General features: G+C 36.7%; 1 protein-coding gene across 1 annotated transcript; it reads right to left on the reverse strand.

Moving 5' to 3' along the window:
• Window positions 1–3,294: 3,294 nt before the first annotated feature.
• On the reverse strand, window positions 3,295–21,220 carry abcg1 (ATP-binding cassette, sub-family G (WHITE), member 1). Its single transcript, XM_063016703.1, has 15 exons — window positions 21,158–21,220; window positions 18,817–19,060; window positions 11,626–11,743; window positions 11,321–11,453; window positions 10,662–10,712; window positions 10,188–10,333; window positions 9,168–9,291; window positions 8,704–8,818; window positions 7,874–8,022; window positions 7,318–7,419; window positions 6,399–6,567; window positions 6,137–6,237; window positions 5,727–5,885; window positions 5,515–5,633; window positions 3,295–3,523 (listed from the first exon to the last, which is right to left on the reverse strand). The coding sequence occupies exons 1-15, from the start codon at window positions 21,218–21,220 to the stop codon at window positions 3,295–3,297; spliced, it is 2,022 nt and encodes a 673-aa protein (XP_062872773.1).
• Window positions 21,221–23,218: the final 1,998 nt, after the last annotated feature.

Genomic DNA, 23,218 nt, shown 5'->3' on the forward strand with positions numbered 1-23,218 from the left:
ATAAAATACAGTATATGCACACACATTTTACAATAAAATACAGTATACTTACATGCATCAGACAAGACAATACAGTATATTCACATGTATCATACAGTAAAATACAGTATATCCACAGGTATTATATCATAAAATATATTGTAATCACATGTACAATAAAATATCGTAGAGTAAACCCACATGTAATGTTTAATTACTAACAATTTACATTCGATTGATTCACTCTTTAGACCCAGGGACTTTTTGCTTAATTTATTGTGTTGTGGATTTGATTTTGAATGGATTTATAGTAAGTTACAGGGACAGATATAAGTTATAATGGTGCTAGGTCTATTTAGCTAACCCACCAAATCTGAGATCAAGGTTTGTTTTTACTGAGATCAGTGTTTCTTGGTGGAAGGAGATTTGCCACAACCCTGTGCAGGATAAAGTGGCTGATGAAAATTTTATGATAAATGAAAGAACATAATTGCTAAATGTTGGGCCCTTAATCATCAGCATTGTATCTTACATTGTATTCAGTCACTATTGTAATTTGCTTTGGATAAAACGGCTTATAAATAAATCAGTTCACAGTGCAACCTGGTGCCACCTCTTCTGTGGGTAAACAATTTACACAAGTTTGGTCATTAATATAATCTTAAAAACAACAGGATTCATTGGACCAGTCAACCCACTTCCACTGCTCCTATGTCCAGTTCTGGTGCATACATGTTCGTTAAAAGTGCTTTCAATAATGGATAGAGGTTAGAAAATGCATTTTGACTGGTCTGCAATTACACAGCCCTATTCCCAGAAGGAACAGATGCACTGTGTGTTGTGACTCATTTATCTTATCACCAGTTTTCAAATGATCTGCAATCTGAGCCACTGTAGCCTTTCTCTTCTCTATACCGGATGCATAACCTTTATGTTCTTTGGAAATAATAAGCCTTAACATTTGATATATTCCTAACATTTGTTGACATTTGTTATGAAACACTCATTGCCATGCACAACTTTAGGCAGTGGCCCCAGTGTTTAAATGGGTTGTCCAGTATTATATACAAAAGGCTGGTAGAGCTTCACGTTTACAAACCAACCAGATAGAAGCTACAAAACATCTGATACAACTGAATAAACATTTAAATACCAACCAGTGGAATCTTGTAAGCTTGGCTAATATGAAAACCATTTTTGTCATTTTTTTGTCAAAAACAGTCATTTTTGGATATGTTTGGTAACCCCCATCTCAGTGAAGTCTGTTATTTATTTATTTATTTATTAGGATTTTAACATGATGACAGGACAGGTAGTTTAAGATTAATCAGTTCACAAGTTTAATGTCAAAGACAGTCATGGACAATTTTGTATCTCCAGTTCACCTCATCTGCATGTATTTGGACTGTGGGAGGAAAACAGAGCTCCCAGAGGAAAGAGAGTTTTTAAACAGTTTTTAAATGTATTTATTTATGTATTGTCCTGCCAGAGCATTACATTACGCATTCAGTATACACTATAAACATAAATGACTAAACACAGAGCTAAAATGACATATCTTGATTTCATTTTCTGAAGATTTTTTATTTTTCAAACTTCAAATATGGTGCAAGAGTGGTACAAAATAAAGAAATTACATATATTATATATAAGTAAAAGCAAAACTGTACAAAGCATCCAAGACAGACAAGCTATCAAAAGTTAGTAACAGTGTAAAAAATCCAAAGCAAAGTTCAGAGTACACTGTCAAGATACGTCTTATATGAACATTCAGATCTGATAACTAAAGCTGAATATTAGCCTTTATTTTACATATAACCAAATTTTCTATTCTATTTTAGATCTAACCAAACCATAATGCCAAATAATGCTACAAATGTATCCTATTACAAAATACACTGTAGCTGCATATTCACATTTGTCTAGTTGTATCAATTACTCAAAAGTACAGTACAGAATATATAATTCCATAGGAGTAAAGCATGTACAAAATCATCTGCCTTGTAAGGATGAATAAATAAAATAAATAAATAAAAAAAGATTAAACACTGAACGTTTAGCATAGTAATGAAGGTTTTGGAAGGAAATTTTATTTTATCTCATCTGCTTCTTCTGTGTTATTGATGTATTTTTGTATATGATTAATATATGTGCTATTTTTATTTATTTATTTTTTTTATGCATTTTCTCCCCATTTTCCTCCCGATTTACTGCACTCAATTTTTATTTTCTGCTGCTGAGAGATACCAGATTGCATCCAAGGAGAGCACGTCACTGTACACGCCTCTTCCGACACGTGTACAGCCCTCCTCTTCTCGCCCCTGCACTCTGCACAGGCGTCTCTTCCGCCAATCAGGGTCCTTACGCTGTGTATGAAACCACACATAGTTTGGTTCCCACCCAGCAGATACGGTGGCCAATTAATATCTGCTGCAGGCACTGCCAATTATGCCCGCCAGATGGCACCCAATTTAGAAACTCGGTGCTGGTGCGCTATATATGTGCTATTTTTATTCTGTAACATTTGTGACACATTTGTCTTAGTCTGATAAACAAACCCATGTGTTTTGTGGAAGCTGCCTTAATTAAAATCAGTCGAAAGAAAATATGGCACAATGCTTTATACAGATGGTACAAATATAGCAATAAACCAGTGGCTCAAGTATTTTAATTGTGCTTTATATTTCATATACAAGATTTTGTTACAAAAATAGCCACAATAGGATTGCTTTGAGATCGCAATAGCAATAATATTTATTTGATATCTATATGAATTATGCCAATCAATCAATGTGGGTTACACCATTGCACCCGAAACTTAGCATTGCACATGATATTAGGATTGTGTTTAGCTCTTTGGCTATGTATAATTCACGATGTTCCTGGCAAACAGTTCTTGTGCTGTTTTCAGACATTTGTAACTCAGTAGTGAGTCTGTAGTGATGGAGTCTCTTACAGAGCTGTACAGAGAGACACACTATAAACACCAACGCTCTACCACTAGGCCTGGCCCATCAGCCAGACAAGGGGCAATGAAACCCTCTTGACTTCCCTCAGCCACCTGAGATTCAAACTCAAAAACTCATCTACAGTGGTGGGCTAGTGCTTTAGAGTACTGCTAAATTTTTGCTTATTAGTGCACAAGGGCATCTTTATAGTCAGTTTAGATCCAGATACCTTTTCAGTGTGTTGCAGATCAAGAGTACCCACCGCACTGGTAGTTTTGCAAATCTACTGCACGATTTGGTCCTTTTCATCACCCTTCCTAGAATGAAAGAGTCTCTTTAGTTCTATTCTATTACATCCTCTACATGTTTACCTCTCAGCACTGATTTTGTATCGGAGGACAAAGTAGGCAATAAGTCGCAGGGAGAAAAAGAAGATGCCAAGTACAATAAAATCCAGATACAGCTTGCCATTGTCAATAGCCAGCTCTTTCAGGATGGCATCAGATTTTTGAAAGTGACATGTGTCATCTTTGTCGCAGTGTAGGTCCTCACGGTCCAGCCCATAGATGGACAGGATCACTCCTTCAAAACCATACCTAAAAACCAGAAGAGAGTTGCTTTAGATAATGCATTAGAGGAACAATGCGTAAAAGCAACACTATTACTTTGAGTGCATGCACTATTAAAAACATTCTAGTTGCCAGGAATGATATTGAATGTCAAGGGGGTCACGAAGGATTTTTTTGTACACGGTGGTCTAAGAAAAACAGGTTAAGAACCGTTTCTTTAACACTCCAAGCAAAGCTGTTGTGCATGGTAGTTTTAGGCATGAATGTGGCTCCTCAGACGTAATAACTTTCTAATAAGCTCCCCAAGAACAACTATTGTCCTACAAGGACAGTTTGGGTGTTGCCCTTGTTGCCCCCAAAAATGTACACAGCAGCAATATTTACATTTATTCAGGGCAGCTCTTTTAGGGCAAACTGACTGAGACAGCCAATTCAACTAATTAGAAGGGGTGACTGCATTATCCTGGTCATATAGTGTATATAGTGTATACAGTGGGGAAAATAAGTATTTGATCCCCTGCTGATTTTGTAAGTTTACCCCCTTACAAAGACTTGAACAGTCTATAATTTTTATGGAAGGTTTATTTTAACAGAGAGAGACAGAATATCAACAAAAAATCCAGAAAAAAAAAACATTAAATAAAAGTTATAAATTCATTTGTATTTAATTAAGGGAAATAAGTATTTGATCCCCTACCAACCAGCAACAATTCTGACCCCCACAGACCATTTATGTGCACAAAAGGCACACAAATTAGTCCTGTCCCTGTATAAAAGACTCCTGTCAAAGAATCAAATCTCTCGACCACCATGGGCAAGACCAAAGAGCTTGTCAGGGACAAGACTGTAGACCTGCACAAGGCTGGAATGGGCTACAAGACCATCAGCAAGAAGCTTGGTGAGAAAGAGACCACTGTTGGTGCGATAGTTCGAAAATGGAAGAAATACAAGATCACAGTCAATCACCCTCACTCTGGAGCTCCATGCAAGATCTCACTTGGTGGGGTAAGAATGATTCTGAGAAAGGTGAGGTCAGCCCAGAATTACACGGGAGGAGCTTGTCAATGATCTCAAGGGAGCTGGGAGCACAGTCACCAAGAAAACCATTAGTAACACACTTCGCCGTAATGGATTGAGATCCTGCAGTGCCCGCAAAGTCCCTTTGCTCAAGAAGGCTCATGTACAGGCCCGTCTGAAGTTTGCCAATGAACACCTGAATGATTCAGAGAAAGCTTGGGAGAATGTGATATGGTCAGATGAGACCAAAATTGAGCTCTTTGGCATCAACTCCACTCGCCGTGTTTGGAGGCAGAGAAATGCCCAGTGGGGATGGTGTTCTTGGGGTCATATCCAGCATTTCTCTGCTCCCAGCTCCCTTGAGATCATTGGCAAGCTCCTCCCGTGTAATTCTGGACTGACCTCACCTTTCTCAGAATCATTCTTACCCCACGAGGTGAGATCTTGCATGGAGCTCCAGAGCGAGGGCGATTGACTGTGATCTTGTATTTCTTCCATTTTCGAATTATCGTGCCAACAGTGGCCTCTTTCTCACCAAGCTTCTTGCTGATGGTCTTGTAGCCCAATCCAGCCTTGTGCAGGTCTACAATCTTGTCCCTGACGTCCTTTGATAGCTCTTTGGTCTTGCCCATGGTGGTCAAGAGATTTGAACAGAAGAAACTGATTCTGTGACAGGTGTCTTTTATACAGGGACAGGACTAATTTGTGTGCCTTTTGTGCACATAACCGGTCTGTGGGGGTCAGAATTCTTGCTGGTTGGTAGGGGATCAAATACTTAATTTCCCTTAATTAAATACAAATTAATTTATAACTTTTATTTAATGTTTTTTTTTATTTAATGTTTTGTTGATATTCTGTCTCTCTCTGTTAAAATAAACCTTCCATAAAAATTATAGACTGTTCAAGTCTTTGTAAGGGGGTAAACTTACAAAATCAGCAGGGGATCAAATACTTATTTTCCTCACTGTACAGTATATAAAGGATATTTGCATATTCCTTACCGGACATAGGAAACATATGAAATCCACTGAAGGTATTTTGGGATAGTGTCAAAACTAACAAAAAAGCCTGAAAACAGCAGCACAGGGATGGCAGTTACTGGACCTACAAATGTGGCCACCTAGGAAACAGAATAATATCAGGTCAACAAGTGCATTTAAACATAATGGCTAAATAATAATGATAATAATTGTTTGGGATGATTTCAAATCACCTGCAAGGATGTGGATGCTGCGCCAATCAACAGTCCCAGAGACTGAGCCACCAGTGATGTAAGTGTACCCAAAGCCAGGAAGAGGATGAACCGAACTGCATCTGATGGTTGAGATGTCATCCAGTACACAATGCTGCAGTATGCCACTGGAAAGATGATCTGAGACAAAAGAAATTATTGTTCAGTGTTCTAGCATAAAACTGTAATAAAAGTAAAAATAAAAACTCTTATTTTAGAAAATATAGTTATTTGACTTTCTCATGACATTGCTTTTACTGCAACTACACAATTCATAGTTTATTACAGTTTTTTCATCAGTTTTTTAATTAAATTATTTTATTAACTTTATTATCCTGTAATTTCCCTAAGCATCCAAACTTTTGATAAGACTCAAACATAAGACATGTTACCTGGAATGGGACATCTGCCATAGTCTTTGCTAGGTAGTACGCCTTTAGACTGTACCAGTAATTCAAATGCTCTCGTAAAAACACACCCATCTCAAGAGGAACTAGGATCAAACATGGAAATGATAAAGCATGTCATTAAATGTTTATTAGTAAGAAGAAATTAATAAATAAAAATAAAAGATTAATAATGTGCTATTTTTTTAGATATACAAGTAAGTGGCTGAGTAACGATTTAGAGAACGATATTTAAAAATTTACTCACAAGTTAGAACAGTGGGCATTAGGGCAGCAAACATAAGAAAGAGCATGGAGAAGAACAGGAAACCAGAGTTACTGAGCACCTTCTTGGCCTCATTGCCGATGCCCAGATACAGAAGCCCAATCAGAATCCCGATTCCAATATGAGAGGTGATCCGGAGGTGTGTCAGCACCTAGTAAAATGATATAGAATCTTATTTTGTATTATGCTGCATGAACTGCATTATAATAATTACATATAATCATTTTATTGTTTCAATATGTATTCATTACATTTTGTGCAGGCGGGGGGAGCAACAATACATGCAAAAACAGCTAAAAGATTCAAACTCAGACTCATTGTGCTGTGGGAAAGCTTATGTGCACTGATTTTATGGACATGTGCTGTTACTTTAACAGATTGTGTAAATGTAGCTTTAGAAATCGCATCAACAAGGAAATTTATGAACAAATGCTAAGTACTGGGTAGAATACACAGTTATTAGCTATTGTACACAGTACAATCGGGTACCAACACATCTTCAAAAGATCCTTAAGCTTTTGTACGCTGTGAGGTGAATCGTCCTACAGTGCATCATCTTTCTGACCAGTCGATCTTCCTTTGCTTCCCTTGTCTGTCCCATGACTATACAGCCCCATTAACAGAAGGATTCAATGCACTGTGTTGTGACACAATCACCTCATCAACAGTGTTAAAATGATGTGTGAACACCCTTTCGGAAATACTTCAAACCTGTCATCTGGACATAACAATTTGGCCCTTCAAATGAAAGTCATCAAGGTTTTTGTCATATCTGCTGCACTCAACACTTGTACTACAAGTAAGCACTATAAACTCACCATTCATCAGCATAGCATGCACAACTGTTATAAAAATAAGCACTGCCATACATAATTTGGTCCACTAAGTGGCAGTGGCTTACCGTATCCCTCATGATACTGAGGAACGTTCTCTTAAAGAGGATGCAAAACTGCATCTGACAGCTGGCAGAAAAGCTGTGACAGCTCTCAGTGGAAGAGGAGTCCTAAAAATACAAAAATCATTTTAATAACACACATTAACAAGACAAAATGCACTAAACCAGTAGAACATGTAGTCAAAAGCAACCATTTACATGTTCCTAATCACTCAGATGATCTTTCAAACATAAAAAATGGCAATACTCTTCTGTTAGATTTCACTTCTAAGAATTATTTGGGGTGTAAACAATTATGGCACAAATTATTTTTTCTTTTAACAGTTTTTTTTGATAAAGGAAAGGTGTTTGTTAAAACTGAATAAATGATCAAACAGATAAGCAATAAAGAATGTTTTTCACAGCCTGTTTCATTCATTATCTTATCATTTTCCATGGGTGCCAATATTTCTGGAAGGGTTCATTTATTCTATATCATGCAAAACAGCCTATTATTATCATCATTATTAAATGTATTACTCAATGCTATAATAAGACATACAGTACAAAATTGTGTTTGTACCTCATCAGAGGGTTTATGCCACATAAATGGGTTTAAGCGTTCGTCTACATTCATCTCGCTTTTGTAATCCTTCTCGCATTTTCTCTCATGAACAGCTTTTACCAACCGACACATGTGGTCTCCATACTCTCCAGAAGCCACTTCCATTACTGTGGGTTTTTAAAAACAATGACAAAGACAAACATTATTTACAGTATAAATATACGATTTTCTTTAATGTAACTTGTTCATTTAATATTAATTAAGAATAAAAATGCAGCCTATACACTATATGGACCAAAGTATTGAGACATCCCATCTAATTTTTGAATCCATGTGTTTCAGCCTCAATAATTGCTAACAGGTGTAATAAATCAATTATATAAAGGTAATTATATGCTTCCAATGTTGCAGCAACAATTTAGAGAAGGCCCGTTCCTGTTCCAGCATTACTACCCCTCTGTTCACAAACAAAGTCTATGAAGACATGAAGAAAAGCTTGGTTTAAAAAAAGTGGCCAACTCTGGATTAACTCTGACCTCAGCCCCACTGAACAGCTTCGGAATGAACTGGAACATTAATTGAGGCGTTCCTGACCAGTGCTCAGCCATACAAATGCTTTTTGGATTGAATGAGCACAAATATCAATAGACATACTTCAGTCTTGTAAGAAGCCTTTTCAGAAGAGTGTCTGTTGTTATAGCTGATATGGTTGTTTAATACCATTTGTTTTTGAAATGGGGTGCTGAGCAAGCTCATGGTCAGGTGTCCAAATACTTTTGTCCATATAGTGTAAGTCACATACTAGTGTATGTAAATTTTCATTTTGAGAGCAAAGTTTAATGTCTTACTGAAGTCAGCAGGGTTGTGATATGTAGGGCAGTAAAGTCCATGATCTCTAAGATAAGGAATGAGGTTGGATACTTTTCCTTGATAGATGCACTGGCCTTGGCTCAGGACATAGAGCTGTAGAAAGATGACATAGATGGTGTAGAACAAAGTAATGTTCAAGATGTTTCATAATTCACCATAAATTAGGTGTGGTAATTGGGAGTTTTTGGTCTAATGCTAAAGCATGATAGATTACAGTGAAAGTCCAGCCCTAAACTGCAAAAAAAAAAAATAAAGATTTCAGACTGGCCTAGCCAAGATTTTATTAAAAATTTTAATACAATGGAAAGGCTAATAAATAGTTTACAGAAAGCCCTCACCCTCAATGGATTAATTAAAAAAAATTTTTTACATATAAAATGTAACTTTGGGTATACCTGATAACCTGTCGAGTGCAAGATACCTGTTGTAAACCATTGCTTACTTTGTCAAAGAGCTCAAAGACTCTGGCACTGGGCTGGTGGATGGTGCAAATGACGGTTCGGCCGCCCTGAGCTAGAGCTTTCATGAGTGAGACCACCTGAAAACAGGAGGAGCTGTCCAATCCACTGCAGGGAGAGCAAAATACAAAAAAGATCATTTATGTAATCACCTGTTTACATTACCTCTGTTAATAAAACTAACAATTCAAAAATATATTAGGAGGTATTGCCACAAAGTTAAATGGCATTAAATGTTCTCGATCACTAAATCAATAATCTGTGCATTTCTGGGTGTATATATTTAACCAAGCAGGTTTTCAGAAAACCTACCATAAGCTTCTAAATGTGCCAAACTAATAAGCTTTATTTTTTACATTAAAGTAAGAAGATCCGATCATTACATAACAAAAGAACATGTGCATAACTGATTAAAAACCCATGACGTGCTTTACAGGTCCTTTACAAGAGTATATAAATGTTTGAATTGACTTGTATATGCAAGTAATAAGCAACCAGACATAATTATGCTGATGTGAGTATAATTTGCCATACATTTTAATGCTAATTGATAACATAAGAGAAATACAATTAATGTTCTTATGTAAAAAAAAAAGGTATATTTAAAACACAATTAATTGTTTTTGTATTCATGGTTTTTCTACATGATTACCAACAGAGGGTAGCATTTTTTTAATGTCTCCCAACACTACTGTGAGCCATGGGAAGAAGAAAATTAATAGATTGTGTGGCTCTCAAAGGACATGCATCCCCATGCAGTTATCCTGTCACCATATCCATTGGGAAATAACCTTGTCTAAATAATATAAATTAATTTACTGCTTATTGCGATGGTGTGATGGCGTGACTGAAAAACCTCATGGGCTACTCATTTTGTTAATTGTTTTTTGTTTTTTTACAAAAGCCCATTTTCATCTTGCTTAGTGAGATGAATGCACTAATCCTTATGTAATATGAGGGCAAAGCTAGACACAGCTAAACACATTATTTTTTAAAAGGGTTACCTTGTGGGCTCATCAAAAAACATGACCGGTGGGTTGTTGACAAGTTCCAAGGCAATTGCCAAGCGTTTCCGCTGTCCACCAGAGAGGTTAGAAGTCCGGGTTTTAGCACACTCCAACAAGCCGAGCGCAGTCAAGATTTCCCTTACCTACAAACACAGAGGCAACTATGAGCAATTAACTCTCTCTCGAAACATGTGTTTAATCATTGCATAAAAGACTCCACCTCATATAGCTGGTCATATTTCATAAAGTCCATTAAATTATATATTTATAATAAATATCATGTTTTTAACATAGTTAATTTTGTTTTTGCGCCTTTATATTCCAGTACTAGATTTGTAAGATTTGTTTACCTACAAACCAGGTACCCTTGACTAGTTTTGCACATGTCATGCTAATAACCAACTGCTCTATTTTCCACTGCAGTACCATAGAATGTTAATTAAAATGTAAATAAATAACAGGATGAAGTACCATCTCTCTCCTGCCCTCCTCCTTTTCCTGAAGTTTTAGATTAGCCGACACCTGAGGAGACAGAACAGAGAGGACTATCAATCCCAAACACAAATCATCTTTCAAACATATAAGTGTGAGAATGTTTTTCCTCTTCCCATAACACAGTCAGTACATGTATTTCTAATATATTGGGCCATAATCAAAGCTGAACAAAGAGCCGAACTGTCATGAGCAACTGTTGTAAACAAATTTTTGATCTTGTTTGTCATGTGTGGGGCAATAAAAACACACAAAACTATAAAAATGTTATTTTATAACATAAATGCTCCATATTAGCTTTTTAAGTATATGCATTTGTACTTAACATGTATCTAAAATAAAACAGGCAGCATTTTTAACCTGTGACCATCACTGTCTAAATAAACTGGGCCTGGGGCAGAAACACTCCCTGAGTGCCAGTGTAATGCTGGGCATCACACATTCACTCACTCATTTACTCCTAGAAAACTACAAGTTAGGTCTGAATCCAGACAACATTTCAGCCTGCCAAGTCACCATGCCACACTTTTATTGAGTTATGTGCATTTGAAACTGCTTACACACATAAAGCTTCACACAGGTAAACCTGGCAACCCCAGGTGTGAGAAATGCATACATGTATAGCTATAGCTGCTTACCATCATGGCCTCCTGAACTGTCATGTGTGGAAGAAGCATGTCATCCTGCATAATATAGCAAGACACTTTCCTAAAGTAGCGCAGATCTCGAGGTCGTCCATTTATTAAGATATGTCCTTTCATCCCTGTTTCCCTAAAATACAAAAAAGGATATGTATAGTATGTATAAAAAGGTGAATTAAAAGGTGTCTTTTGATTGACTAATAAGCTTAGTTGCATCCTACATCATACACATCAATGGAGTGTTTATGTATAAGTTATAAATACAGCACATACAGATAAATTTGATTGTACTTTGTATTCACCTATAGCCTGCCAGGATGTTCATAAGTGTAGACTTTCCGGCTCCTGAGGGCCCCATAATGGCCACCAAACCACCACTGGTGAAGCTTCCAGAAATGCCTTTCAGTAAGGTCTTGTTACCTGAGTCAGAAAAATACAAAAGAAAAGAGATTTCTGTGAAAAATCTTTCCCAGTGTTCCTAAAGAGCATACTCATTCGGTGCTTTCTCCTTTGTGATTGGGTTGATAGGAGTATTTTGTGCATGATTGCTCCTGTTCGTAATAGAATTAAGCTCATTCTGACCTCCAGCTGCCCTGGCCCAAATAACTGGACTGGTTATATGAACCTAGCTTTTCTGTTCTACCTGTTCACTTTCTTTTGTATAATTTGACAATGCATTCCTGATCAGATCTAAAGTTGAGTAAGTTTGTAAAGACAACGTTTGGGCAGTAATTTATTATATATTATATTTATTATATATTTATTAATATATGAGGAAATGCATATCAAACACAAGAAACCTTAATGTTTAAATACACTTATGACACATAGAGTGCAGTAAAAAGCATCTGCCCCCCTCCTGAATTTCATTCATTTATTGTATGTTTGTTACACTATGGTTTCAGATACTTATACAAGATGTAATAAAGGAGTAGAAGAAAGTGAGGAAACAGTTTTAGATAACATTTTAAAGAATAAAAAAGGTAATGCAACACCTATATTACCACTTTCTTAACTGCTTGTGTTATAATTAGCAGCAACAACTGCAACCTTGCTCTGAAATAAACTGAAAGGATAAAATTCAGGTTCAATTCAAGACTTGACTTGACTTGACTTCTTTTGAGGCATTCAGTGGTGTACTTCCTCTAGTCATAATAATAGTCTACAGCAGTGTTTCTTAACCTTTTATACCCCCTGTGTTAAAAAAAAATCAACAAGGATGACAAAAGGTTTTGTTTTAAACCAACATACAGTATATTAGCCCTGCTCATCTGCATCAACAACTGCATTAGAATCATTCATACTCCATGAATAAAATATTTGTCCATTCACAAAGACCCACAGTAGGTTATAGATAATATAAAGGTAGTATAAAATAGATTATAATGACAGCACAAGAGAACTACCATATTCCAATAGCCTATTGATTTTCCTGTCAGGATTCCCCCTCTTAACCATCTATACTTAATTTTTTAACCCATATTTACAGAGAACACACAAGAACTAAAAGTATCTGCTTTAGAAATGCCTTCTAAAAATCATTAAAGTCCCTTTACAAGTGTATGTAAACTTCTGACTGTGAAATAAAACATCTGCTGAAACAGTGGCCAGGCTGAGAGAAATGTCCGATGGTAACCTGCTTTTATCCAATAGCAGTAGCGCAGATGCTAATCCAGTTGATTCCAGTGGCTACCAACTTAATTGGATTTGTGGGCTTAATCTGTCAGAAAGAGACACAAATATCTCTGACCTTCGCTGTCCTCATTTAGCATAGAGGCCATGGGTTATACCCAGAGAGTGAGTGTGTAAACAAGCATAACTTGTAATAACATAATTTCACTCCAAACACACCTGCATTCAGATAAAAATAATAAGATGACTGGCTTGCAAGTAAACAGCCTCCTTGTGCTAATTAATTAAACAGCCACCCTTTTTTTTTTACACTGAAACACTGTCAGTTCTTACGTCAGCGCTAAGCTTCCAAAAAACCTGAAAAAAAGTGATGAGAACAAGTAATAAATAGATCCAAACACAAGATGCTGACTTGCTAAACCTTCACTTACTCGAAAGGCATTAAGCTAAATTTAACATTGTGGAGCTTTAGCACCTTCTTATTTTGACATTTCTCTCCAATTCCGAATTAAATGTTGCCAGGACCCATCCACTAACTCAGTTTTGTATATTGTATGACAGCTGCCTATCTGAGAGGGTAAAGACTAAAACTTGCTTCCTTTCTGTCTTGTGAAACCACCCGTCAACTCTTTTCAAACTCATTCGTCCTGCCATGTCACATTTGTAAAAGAATGCTAAGTGCCCCTCTCTGTAAACACTTTTTAAGTATTTACATAAATATTTACAGTGTATCACAAAAGTGAGTACACCCCTCACATTTCTGCAGATATTTAAGTATATCTTTTCATGGGACAACACTGACAAAATGACACTTTGACACAATGAAAAGTAGTCTGTGTGCAGCTTATATAACAGTGTAAATTTATTCTTCCCTCAAAATAACTCAATATACAGCCATTAATGTCTAAACCACTGGCAACAAAAGTGAGTACACCCCTTAGTGAAAGTTCCTGAAGTGTCAATATTTTGTGTGGCCACCATTATTTCCCAGAACTGCCTTAACTCTCCTGGGCATGGAGTTTACCAGAGCTTCACAGGTTGCCACTGGAATGCTTTTCCACTCCTCCATGACGACATCACGGAGCTGGCGGATATTCGAGACTCCACCTTCCGCTTGAGGATGCCCCAAAGATGTTCTATTGGGTTTAGGTCTGGAGACATGCTTGGCCAGTCCATCACCTTTACCCTCAGCCTCTTCAATAAAGCAGTGGTCGTCTCAGAGGTGTGTTTGGGGTCATTATCATGCTGGAACACTGCCCTGCGACCCAGTTTCCGGAGGGAGGGGATCATGCTCTGCTTCAGAATTTCACAGTACATATTGGAGTTCATGTGTCCCTTAATGAAATGTAACTCCTCAACACCTGCTGCACTCATGCAACCCCAGACCATGGCATTCCCACCACCATGCTTGACTGTAGGCATGACACACTTATCTTTGTACTCCTCACCTGATTGCCGCCACACATGCTTGAGACCATCTGAACCAAACAAATTAATCTTGGTCTCATCAGACCATAGGACATGGTTCCAGTAATCCATGTCCTTTGTTGACATGTCTTCAGCAAACTGTTTGCGGGCTTTCTTGTGTAGAGACTTCAGAAGAGGCTTCCTTCTGGGGTGACAGCCATGCAGACCAATTTGATGTAGTGTGCGGCGTATGGTCTGAGCACTGACAGGCTGACCCCCCACCTTTTCAATCTCTGCAGCAATGCTGACAGCACTCCTGCGCCTATCTTTCAAAGACAGCAGTTGGATGTGACGCTGAGCACGTGCACTCAGCTTCTTTGGACGACCAACGCGAGGTCTGTTCTGAGTGGACCCTGCTCTTTTAAAACGCTGGATGATCTTGGCCACTGTGCTGCAGCTCAGTTTCAGGGTGTTGGCAATCTTCTTGTAGCCTTGGCCATCTTCATGTAGCGCAACAATTCATCTTTTAAGATCCTCAGAGAGTTCTTTGCCATGAGGTGCCATGTTGGAACTTTCAGTGACCAGTATGAGAGAGTGTGAGAGCTGTACTACTAAATTGAACACACCTGCTCCCTATGCACACCTGAGACCTAGTAACACTAACGAGTCACATGACATTTTGGAGGGAAAATGACAAGCAGTGCTCAATTTGGACATTTAGGGGTGTAGTCTCTTAGGGGTGTACTCGCTTTTGTTGCCGGTGGTTTAGACATTAATGGCTGTATATTGAGTTATTTTGAGGGAAGAATAAATTTACACTGTTATATAAGCTGCACACAGACTACTTTTCATTGTGTCAAAGTGTCATTTTGTCAGTGTTGTCCCATGAAAAGATATACTTAAATATCTGCAGAAATGTGAGGGGTGTACTCACTTTTGTGATACACTGTATTTATGTAAATACATGCTGGCCAAATGGCTAATGATGTCAATGTAGCCCAGCTGCAAATATAGGCAACCTTTATGATGCGGGACCCAAACCGAAATATTTGTTTACTATATAGATTTACCAATGCCTAAAATTAGTGAACGACTAATACTATTTCCTAAAATGGGTGTAAGGAAGCTCATTTGTGCTTTGTTCAACTAAAGCAGTTGTTCTTTATCTGTGGTATGAGTAACACTGGTGGTACATGAAGCACCCCAAGGTAGTTCACCAGATGACCTTGATATAGTTGCTGCATGCAAATATAAAACAAATGAAATGAATAAGTGGATGTAAAAATGTCTGTAATTTAGATAAAATGTTTCAGAAAACAAAAAACAGGGTTTCATATTTTATTTAAATAATAATACTAGGCAACACATTCAACATGCTTTACTAGGTGAGACTAAATTACATTGGTGGTATTAAACAGATGTTTTTATTCAAATCACCTTACAATTTTGACTAAATACATTTTCAGCAGTTGGGAGTTCTGTTGAGCTATCACTGCCTTATGAATAATGACACAGAATGACACGGACAACACTGTTAGCATACAGTGCACGCATTATAAAACAGCTGCAAGCTGCAGGGTATAAAACACAACTTTCTAATTGGTTGTACAAAGATGTAAAAACAGACCCCACAGGCATACTCATCTCACTAAAATGATAAGCACTTGATGCACCTATTAGCCTGCTGTGTGTGTGTGTGTGTGTGTGTGTTTGCATGTAGCCTCACTCTAAAAAACATTTACATACTATCTGGGGATTTGGTTTGAACAGGTGTGGTACTTGGTCTGAAAAGATTCACTGGAAGACAAGGTTTAAAATTGATGATAACCATTTTAAATAATTCATTACACCAAAATATTTTAATAATGCTTACAATTACTGCACAAATTCTCAAAATTACTCTATTATAATCTACAATCTGTAGGTGTAGTGGTAATGTCAGTTATATAAGGCCCATATTAAGATTTATCTTCATTTATCTTTAACAACAGCTTTATACTAATAAGAGGCAACGTGCCACCAGAGTCTGAATAGGGCGATATTCCATTTTATGGCACTACATACTTAAATATGAACTCAGTCACACAGAGGGGGATTTTAGAGCAGCCAATTTATCCTTCTACCTATTTCTAAGAGAAAACTAAATGTTTAACAGTAGCAGCAATATATGCATTTAAAAATACAGGGTTGTCATTGTCACATTTTTTGCTTCAAAATTCTCCAAAAATTCTCTATTAGGGACAGGTTAGGATTGCAGGGAGGCCAGTCCAGTACCCATACCCTCTTCTTTCATGAAATATCTTGGGTTTATACTGTCTTCAATAAAATACATTTGTCAAAAAAAAGGTCAATTTAAGAAACGCTGTGTTTGTATTTGCATTTTCCATACTGCCAACTTTTTCTGACAGATGACAGCCTCCCCTCCAGAGCATCATTCTGTACCGCTCTATAAATAAAGAGCCCAACCCACTGTGCTCTGAACTAAGGTTAATAAAGTTCAATGACCGATAGTAACCGCCTGAGCAGTCAGTACGGATCAGGGTCATGGCCTCCGCTGCAGCCAGATCTCACTTTCCACTAAGTATGGATTACAAAGATTTAGCTCAAAGGCCTGAAATTCAGTTATAGTCATTTAAAGATGAGTAAAGGGACAGAATTTAGCTTTTTGAATGCATGCAAGTTAGTGAGAAGTGAGCTTACAGTTATTGTAAGCATGTAGGTAAGACATTAAAAAAGCAAAAAAAAAAACATATACTGTATATTTACTAATATTTAATAGACATTATGTATATATAAACACTTTCTAAATGCTTCACATGGATGTAAAGAGGAAACTGTTTTGTACATTATTTAACATTGTTGTGGATCATTTAAAGTTGAAACTGTCACACTTTTCTGCCACAAATAAAATAACAAAATAATAATGCCCATCAAAACCCATCAATCCATCAATAGTATGTGCTCTCTCCACAATCCATGAAATTCCAACGAATTTACAAACTGAGGTTCTGGCTACATACCTCCAGGAGGAACCTATTGCCCTGGTCTATACATGCTTAATGATACCTGAGATTTGCTAGAATTGCAAAATTATTAGGGTAGAGCACCCAAACAGATGAAGGGACAATTAGCTCCCAGCTTCAATCTCCTACCATGAAGCTGCTCATTTCATCATCTGGACTACATGCGGAACCTCTGGGTGATAAGATAAACACTTTTTTGGAGCACCATTGATCTTGCAATGCTTTTACCTAAAAATGGGTAAAAACAATCAAAGGTTTTCAGAAAGTCCACAAAAATAAGCCTTTTATACGTAAACGGCCCCAAAATTTAGGTGGATGCCCAACATAAATAATACATATTACATAAAAATAATTATTGCCACTAAACAGTAAACTAAAAACAACTGTATCGATTATGAATGTCAACTAAAAATTTACTCCTCCAAAAAGACTAAAAACAAAGAACAGAAAAAAAAATTCTTGTATATGTTTGTTACTTAAATATATCGACAGCAGATTGGTTTAACAACAACAGCCATGTGACATGGCACAGGTCAAGTAAAGAACAGATTATTCTTGGCTCTCTGTAAGAAGGGATTCCTCCGATGAGGTCCCCCTGTACTCTGTCTCTTCCAAAGAACTCAAAGCCACAGACAGAAATGCAGCCAGGGACACTTAATAAGAACTCAATACAACTCAATTAAATTCACTCAGTAAGATTCACTTCTCAGTTCAGACAGCTAGTGATTTGCTTATGAAGATGCCCAAAATAACATGTCAATTTAGAACATTTAAAGACAATGACCAAATGACAGAAGAGAGAAGAAAATAGACAGCAACTGATGAGTATAAAATAATCCAGATGGCTAATGACGTCAATGTAGCCCAGCTGCAAATTTAGCCAACCTTTATGATGCAAGACCCAAACCAAAGCAAAACAGCCAGCTGGGGTGGTATGTAGGCAGAGGAAGTGCTGCCATAATTAAAAATAATGTCTAATGTTGTAATTTTAAAGAAGAAATATGCACAAAGTAAAATTTACTACTAAGATCACTAATACAGTATTCCCCTCTTATCCTAATACACAGTCTGTGAGGACTTCAAATGAGCATTTGGGATGTTCTCATTTATTCCAAAGGGGTTTTATGAGGCTCTATGCAAGCCCCAGTTGTTCCTCCACACCAAACTTGTCAAACAATGGACGTTGTCCCCAAACTGATGCCACAAATTTAAAAAGCATATAATTTATATTATGCCAAATTGATTTTATATATGATTTTACCTGTAAACAATGGGAGTGACCTCACTGATTAGTAGGGTTGTACACAACAATCATATTTACACAAAGTGTACATTTAAATGCACAGTGCATGTGGGTTAGCATTAACATCTGAATTATTAATAAGTAAAAGGCTTATTCTGTATTTAGAAATCAGGTTTACTTAGGGTTACCTTTCTTTCTCCACCACGGTCCCTCAGGAACAGAGTATGAAAGGTCTCTGAATTCGATATTGACTGCTGGTCTTTGGGGCAGGTACGAGAAGCGCTGTGCCTCAGTTAGATTGTCTTCCACTTTTTTCAGGTGTGCATGTAGCAAGGCGGTCTGCTGGCTCACATTGTGGTTGGGCACCACATTGTCAACGGACACACACACAGTCCTGGGGTCCAGCATGAGATCAGGGGGTCCGTTGGTGTTCTAAAATGAGAAAATAAGAGAACATAGGTAAAGCAGGACCAAAGAGGGATCATAATTTTAAAAACATAAGAGCTTTTTTTGGGAAACACAAGATTGATTAGGACCTCTTAGTATTGTGCTAAGCAAAATGAAAGTGACAGAGATCTGAACACAGCATTAAGTTACATTTAAGTGAGCTAAAAAGTAAGCATCAAATAATGGTACCGAAACATCATCTGATAAGCCACAGACATTTGTTACAAAGTTGTTGCACCTTTCGAATGTACTCCACCATGTAAAACAATACAAAGTGGATACAAAGTGTCTATTGTGTAACACATTAATTATATTACAGCAACACTTTAAATAGAAACTGCTTTTATTTGGCTTGTGATGCATGAACTGGAGTGGCAGTAATGCTGTGGAACATTATCAGGGGAGTGTGCTCTGTTAAGGAAATTCAGTTGTCTAATCCCTCTGCCTGTGGTTACAGATGCTGGATGGGGTTACTATCAGTCAAACCTTATTCTAAGCAGACGGAAGGCATCGAATGCCTGATAAATACTTAATTGTCAGAGGATTTAGTAGTGTGCAATGATTGACTAGGAATATTAATGTAATGTTTAAACATAAATATTTAATATTCTATACTAATGTTCTGCCATGCATACACATTGTTAAACACTGTATAAAAGTTTAAATGTCTAATTAAACAGTTTTAAGGGTTGTAACAACGTTGCTGTGCAAGATTATATGGTTATTTCCGACAGCAGTTTTGAAGCATTTTTGCATGTTTACCTTAAAACAATGTAATGGTTTTGTTAAAAAAGGGAACTTACTACTACTACTACTACTAATAATAATAATAATAAAATAATAATAATAATAAACTCAATTTAAAAAAATAATTTCAGCAGGTACGTTTATAAAATACACACACAAATTATGCATTAAATCACAAAAAATACAACTTTAAGACACAGTAATATTTTGTATATGTGTTGAACTAAGTGAGAAAAAAAACGATGTTGTGTCTGACACTTTGTTATGTTAAATAACAGTACAGTCATATTCTGGACTGCTATGGTTAAGTTTTTCATGCATCTTTACAAAATTAGCTTGGGTACTTTTGGAAAAATTAAGGCAAGTCTGTAAAGTTAAAGTATTTGAATAACAATACATAATAGTCTATGTTTAATATTTATTTTACTATGTAATTACTATGTATTCTCTTTGCAAAACCATAACAGGTTTCAGAAACATTTAATGTGATTTGATGTTAATCTATAGCTCAGCCCAGTTCCATAGTTTATTGTAAACTTTGAATAACTGATGGCTTATATTACATATGTGTCACATAATGTCTGTTTATTTTTCTCCTCAGTCTTTTTGCTGAAGTATTGATGTGATGCAACAGATTAGTAAGTGTGAAGTGATTTTTCATAAAGTTTGTAGACACTAGTGATGTTTTTTTGAAGAGCTTAATGTAAGCCAAAGATAAAAACCTGGTTGACTTACAATAACCTAGTACTTTTATCACTTACATTGTATGTTTAATATGCTCAGTGTATAAAGTCTAGCATAATAAGTAAAATCTAATTATTAAAAAAATAATGTAGCCTAGTGGTTAGGGTACAGGGCTAGTAATCAACAGGTCGCTGGTTCAAGCCTCACTACTGCCAGGTTGCTGCTGTTGGGCCCTTGAGCAAGGCCCTTAACCCTCATTTGCTCAGATTGTATACTGTAAGTCGCTTTGGATAAAGGCGTCTGCTAAATGCTGAAAATGTAAATGAAAAATGTAAATTAAAAGAAAATTAGTATTAGGCTTATTGTTAAAATTCTATTGTAATTTATGCCAAAAGAGTACAACATTTAATGTTGCACTTCAAGTTAAATGCTTAACATTCAAATAAAAACACGTTTGTTACCAGAAATGATAAATTAATAAATAAGGACACAAAAAGCTGGCTAGCAGATACACTTAAGGTTAATGATAGTTTTAAAAAAATCCTCATCATTTTTGTGTGGACACTATGAAATCAGCTCCAGTGTCACAGGTTCGAGTGCACACCACAGACTCCCAATTATAAACACCCAAACAAACAGTGTTTTTCTTACCATGATGATGGAGTTGGTAACTGTAGTATTATTGACTGAAAAGGCAGCCATAAACCCTGTCATTCCGTCCCAGTGTGCAGTAACAGAATCACTGTGCACTTCTTTAGTTGAAGTAAAATTGAGCTGGTTTACCTGATCACTGCGTGCGCGCGCTTCCTCACTTGCTCACGCGCGCTCTGGTTACAAACTGGCGGCTCGAGACTAGAGGGATTACGTCACCGGCGCGCTCACAGATTACGCACATTCATTTTGACACATTATTGTGAATTTATTGTTTTAAAGGGTAAATAGTGTTTACATAATCGTCATTTTTTCGAACAAAATTAATGGGGAAATTAGAATTTGTCTGGTAAATCACAAATGTGTAAATCACAAATTAACCAATCACATTTAAACTCATGTTTAACATTGGTCAGTGACACCTACCATTAATTGAAGTGACTCTGATGAACCACATATAAAGTGTAGCTGGTCTAGTAGGATTTTCCTGACATTTACTTAATTGCATCCTACAGCAAAAGCCATGGTCAGCAAAAAGACATATGACATGGAACACAGTAAAGATGGTCAACAAGTGGATAGTATAGGGCACAACAGTGACATTATCCAGTACTGGATGTCTCTTAAAAAGGCCTAACAAAACATCATGGTCATTGTTATATTTAACCCCCTTGGTGTCGTCCTGGATAACCAGCTGACCTTCTCTTCTCACGCATTCAGTTTAAAACACTTGCCTACAAAGCCAAAAATAGAGCAGCCCCAAGTTACCTTAGAGGTTTAATCAAACCCCGCTCCGTACCATGCAACCTCCGAGCCACTAGTCTTGCTGGACTTGATCCTTCACCCAGGACTAGAGGAAGACGAGCATCAAGGCACTTCTCTGTACTGGCACCCAAATGGTGGAACAAACTTCCTCTGTCTGTCCGAACATCTGAGTCTTTTGCTTTCTTTAAAAAGCAATTAAAAACCCACCATTTTACTAAGCACTTAAGCTGACTTGTACTTACTTACTAACACACTTTCCCATTTATAAAAAAAAAAAAAAAATAAAATAAAATAAAATAAAAAAAATAAAAAAAAAACACTTTGGTTCTAACAGGTTTTAGCAGATTTGGACTGTTGTCTACTTAAACTACAGTACAGTAATGAAATGTTTACTATGGAAGCACTACTGTAAGTCACTCTGGATAAGAGCGTCTGCTCTTATTTGTTGCAAAAAAAATATTTCTCACAGTAAACCCAATGTTTTTGCAGTCTGGAAGTAAGGTTTGCTATATATGATTTTTTTTTTCTGTCTGATGTGGAACAGGTGAAAAAAAAGTGCATATATGCAATATCATGCAGTTTATGGAGAAGGATACTATGTTGCATATATGCAACATTATGCAGTTACGGTCAAGATATCATGTTGCATATATGCAACAATTCACAGTAATGCATCCTCTAAATTCTTCAAATGTAGTTTTATTTTACCACAGATCTACAGTTGTTGTACAGATGTTGTACAGTTTTATTTTGTATGATATTCCATGAAACATAAACTGCATTACTTGTCTATATATTTTTGGTTGAATCACCTTTCTCTTTTTAGTATCTACCTGAATGACTATTTTAGGTTCAGGTTTCAGTAAATATGTTTTTCCCTCTTCACAACTCTAATGCTTTTACAACCATTCATAGGTAGGAGGTGTGGCTGGTCACAAGGGATAGCATGTGTCCCCATTGCTGCTGTTGTAGTGGAATCTGAATCAATTTTGCTGACAAAGTGTCTCGCTGTTCACAGCGCACCACTGTGTGTTTATGTATGAGCAGTTCAAACTGTAACTGACAGTCAATGGTAAGTGATGTGTGTGGTAGGTTATATGAACAAAGTTATACAATAGGGGATTCATTAATAAATTCATTTACAAACCCTGTTTTAAAAATGCTGGGGTATTGTGTAGAGCGCAGTAAAAAAAAGTAGATTCTGTGATTTGTTATATTCTTAAATCTTTATTAAAATGATAAAAGTAAAAAGAAAACATTTCTAATATTTTCACTGATCATTGTATTTTGTAAATA

This window comes from Trichomycterus rosablanca, chromosome 20, assembly GCF_030014385.1.
Source record: "Trichomycterus rosablanca isolate fTriRos1 chromosome 20, fTriRos1.hap1, whole genome shotgun sequence".
Taxonomy (NCBI): domain Eukaryota; kingdom Metazoa; phylum Chordata; class Actinopteri; order Siluriformes; family Trichomycteridae; genus Trichomycterus; species Trichomycterus rosablanca.

Coding starts and splice junctions, on each gene's coding strand:
- abcg1 (XM_063016703.1), bottom strand. CDS start 21,220: ATGACAGGGTTTATGGCTGCCTTTTCAGTCAATAATACTACAGTTACC. Junction 11,744..18,816: donor ACCGTGGTGGAGAAAGAAAG/GTAACCCTAAGT, acceptor TTTCTGACTCAG/GTAACAAGACCTTACTGAAA. Junction 10,713..11,320: donor CAGTTCAGGAGGCCATGATG/GTAAGCAGCTAT, acceptor CTGTCTCCTCAG/GTGTCGGCTAATCTAAAACT.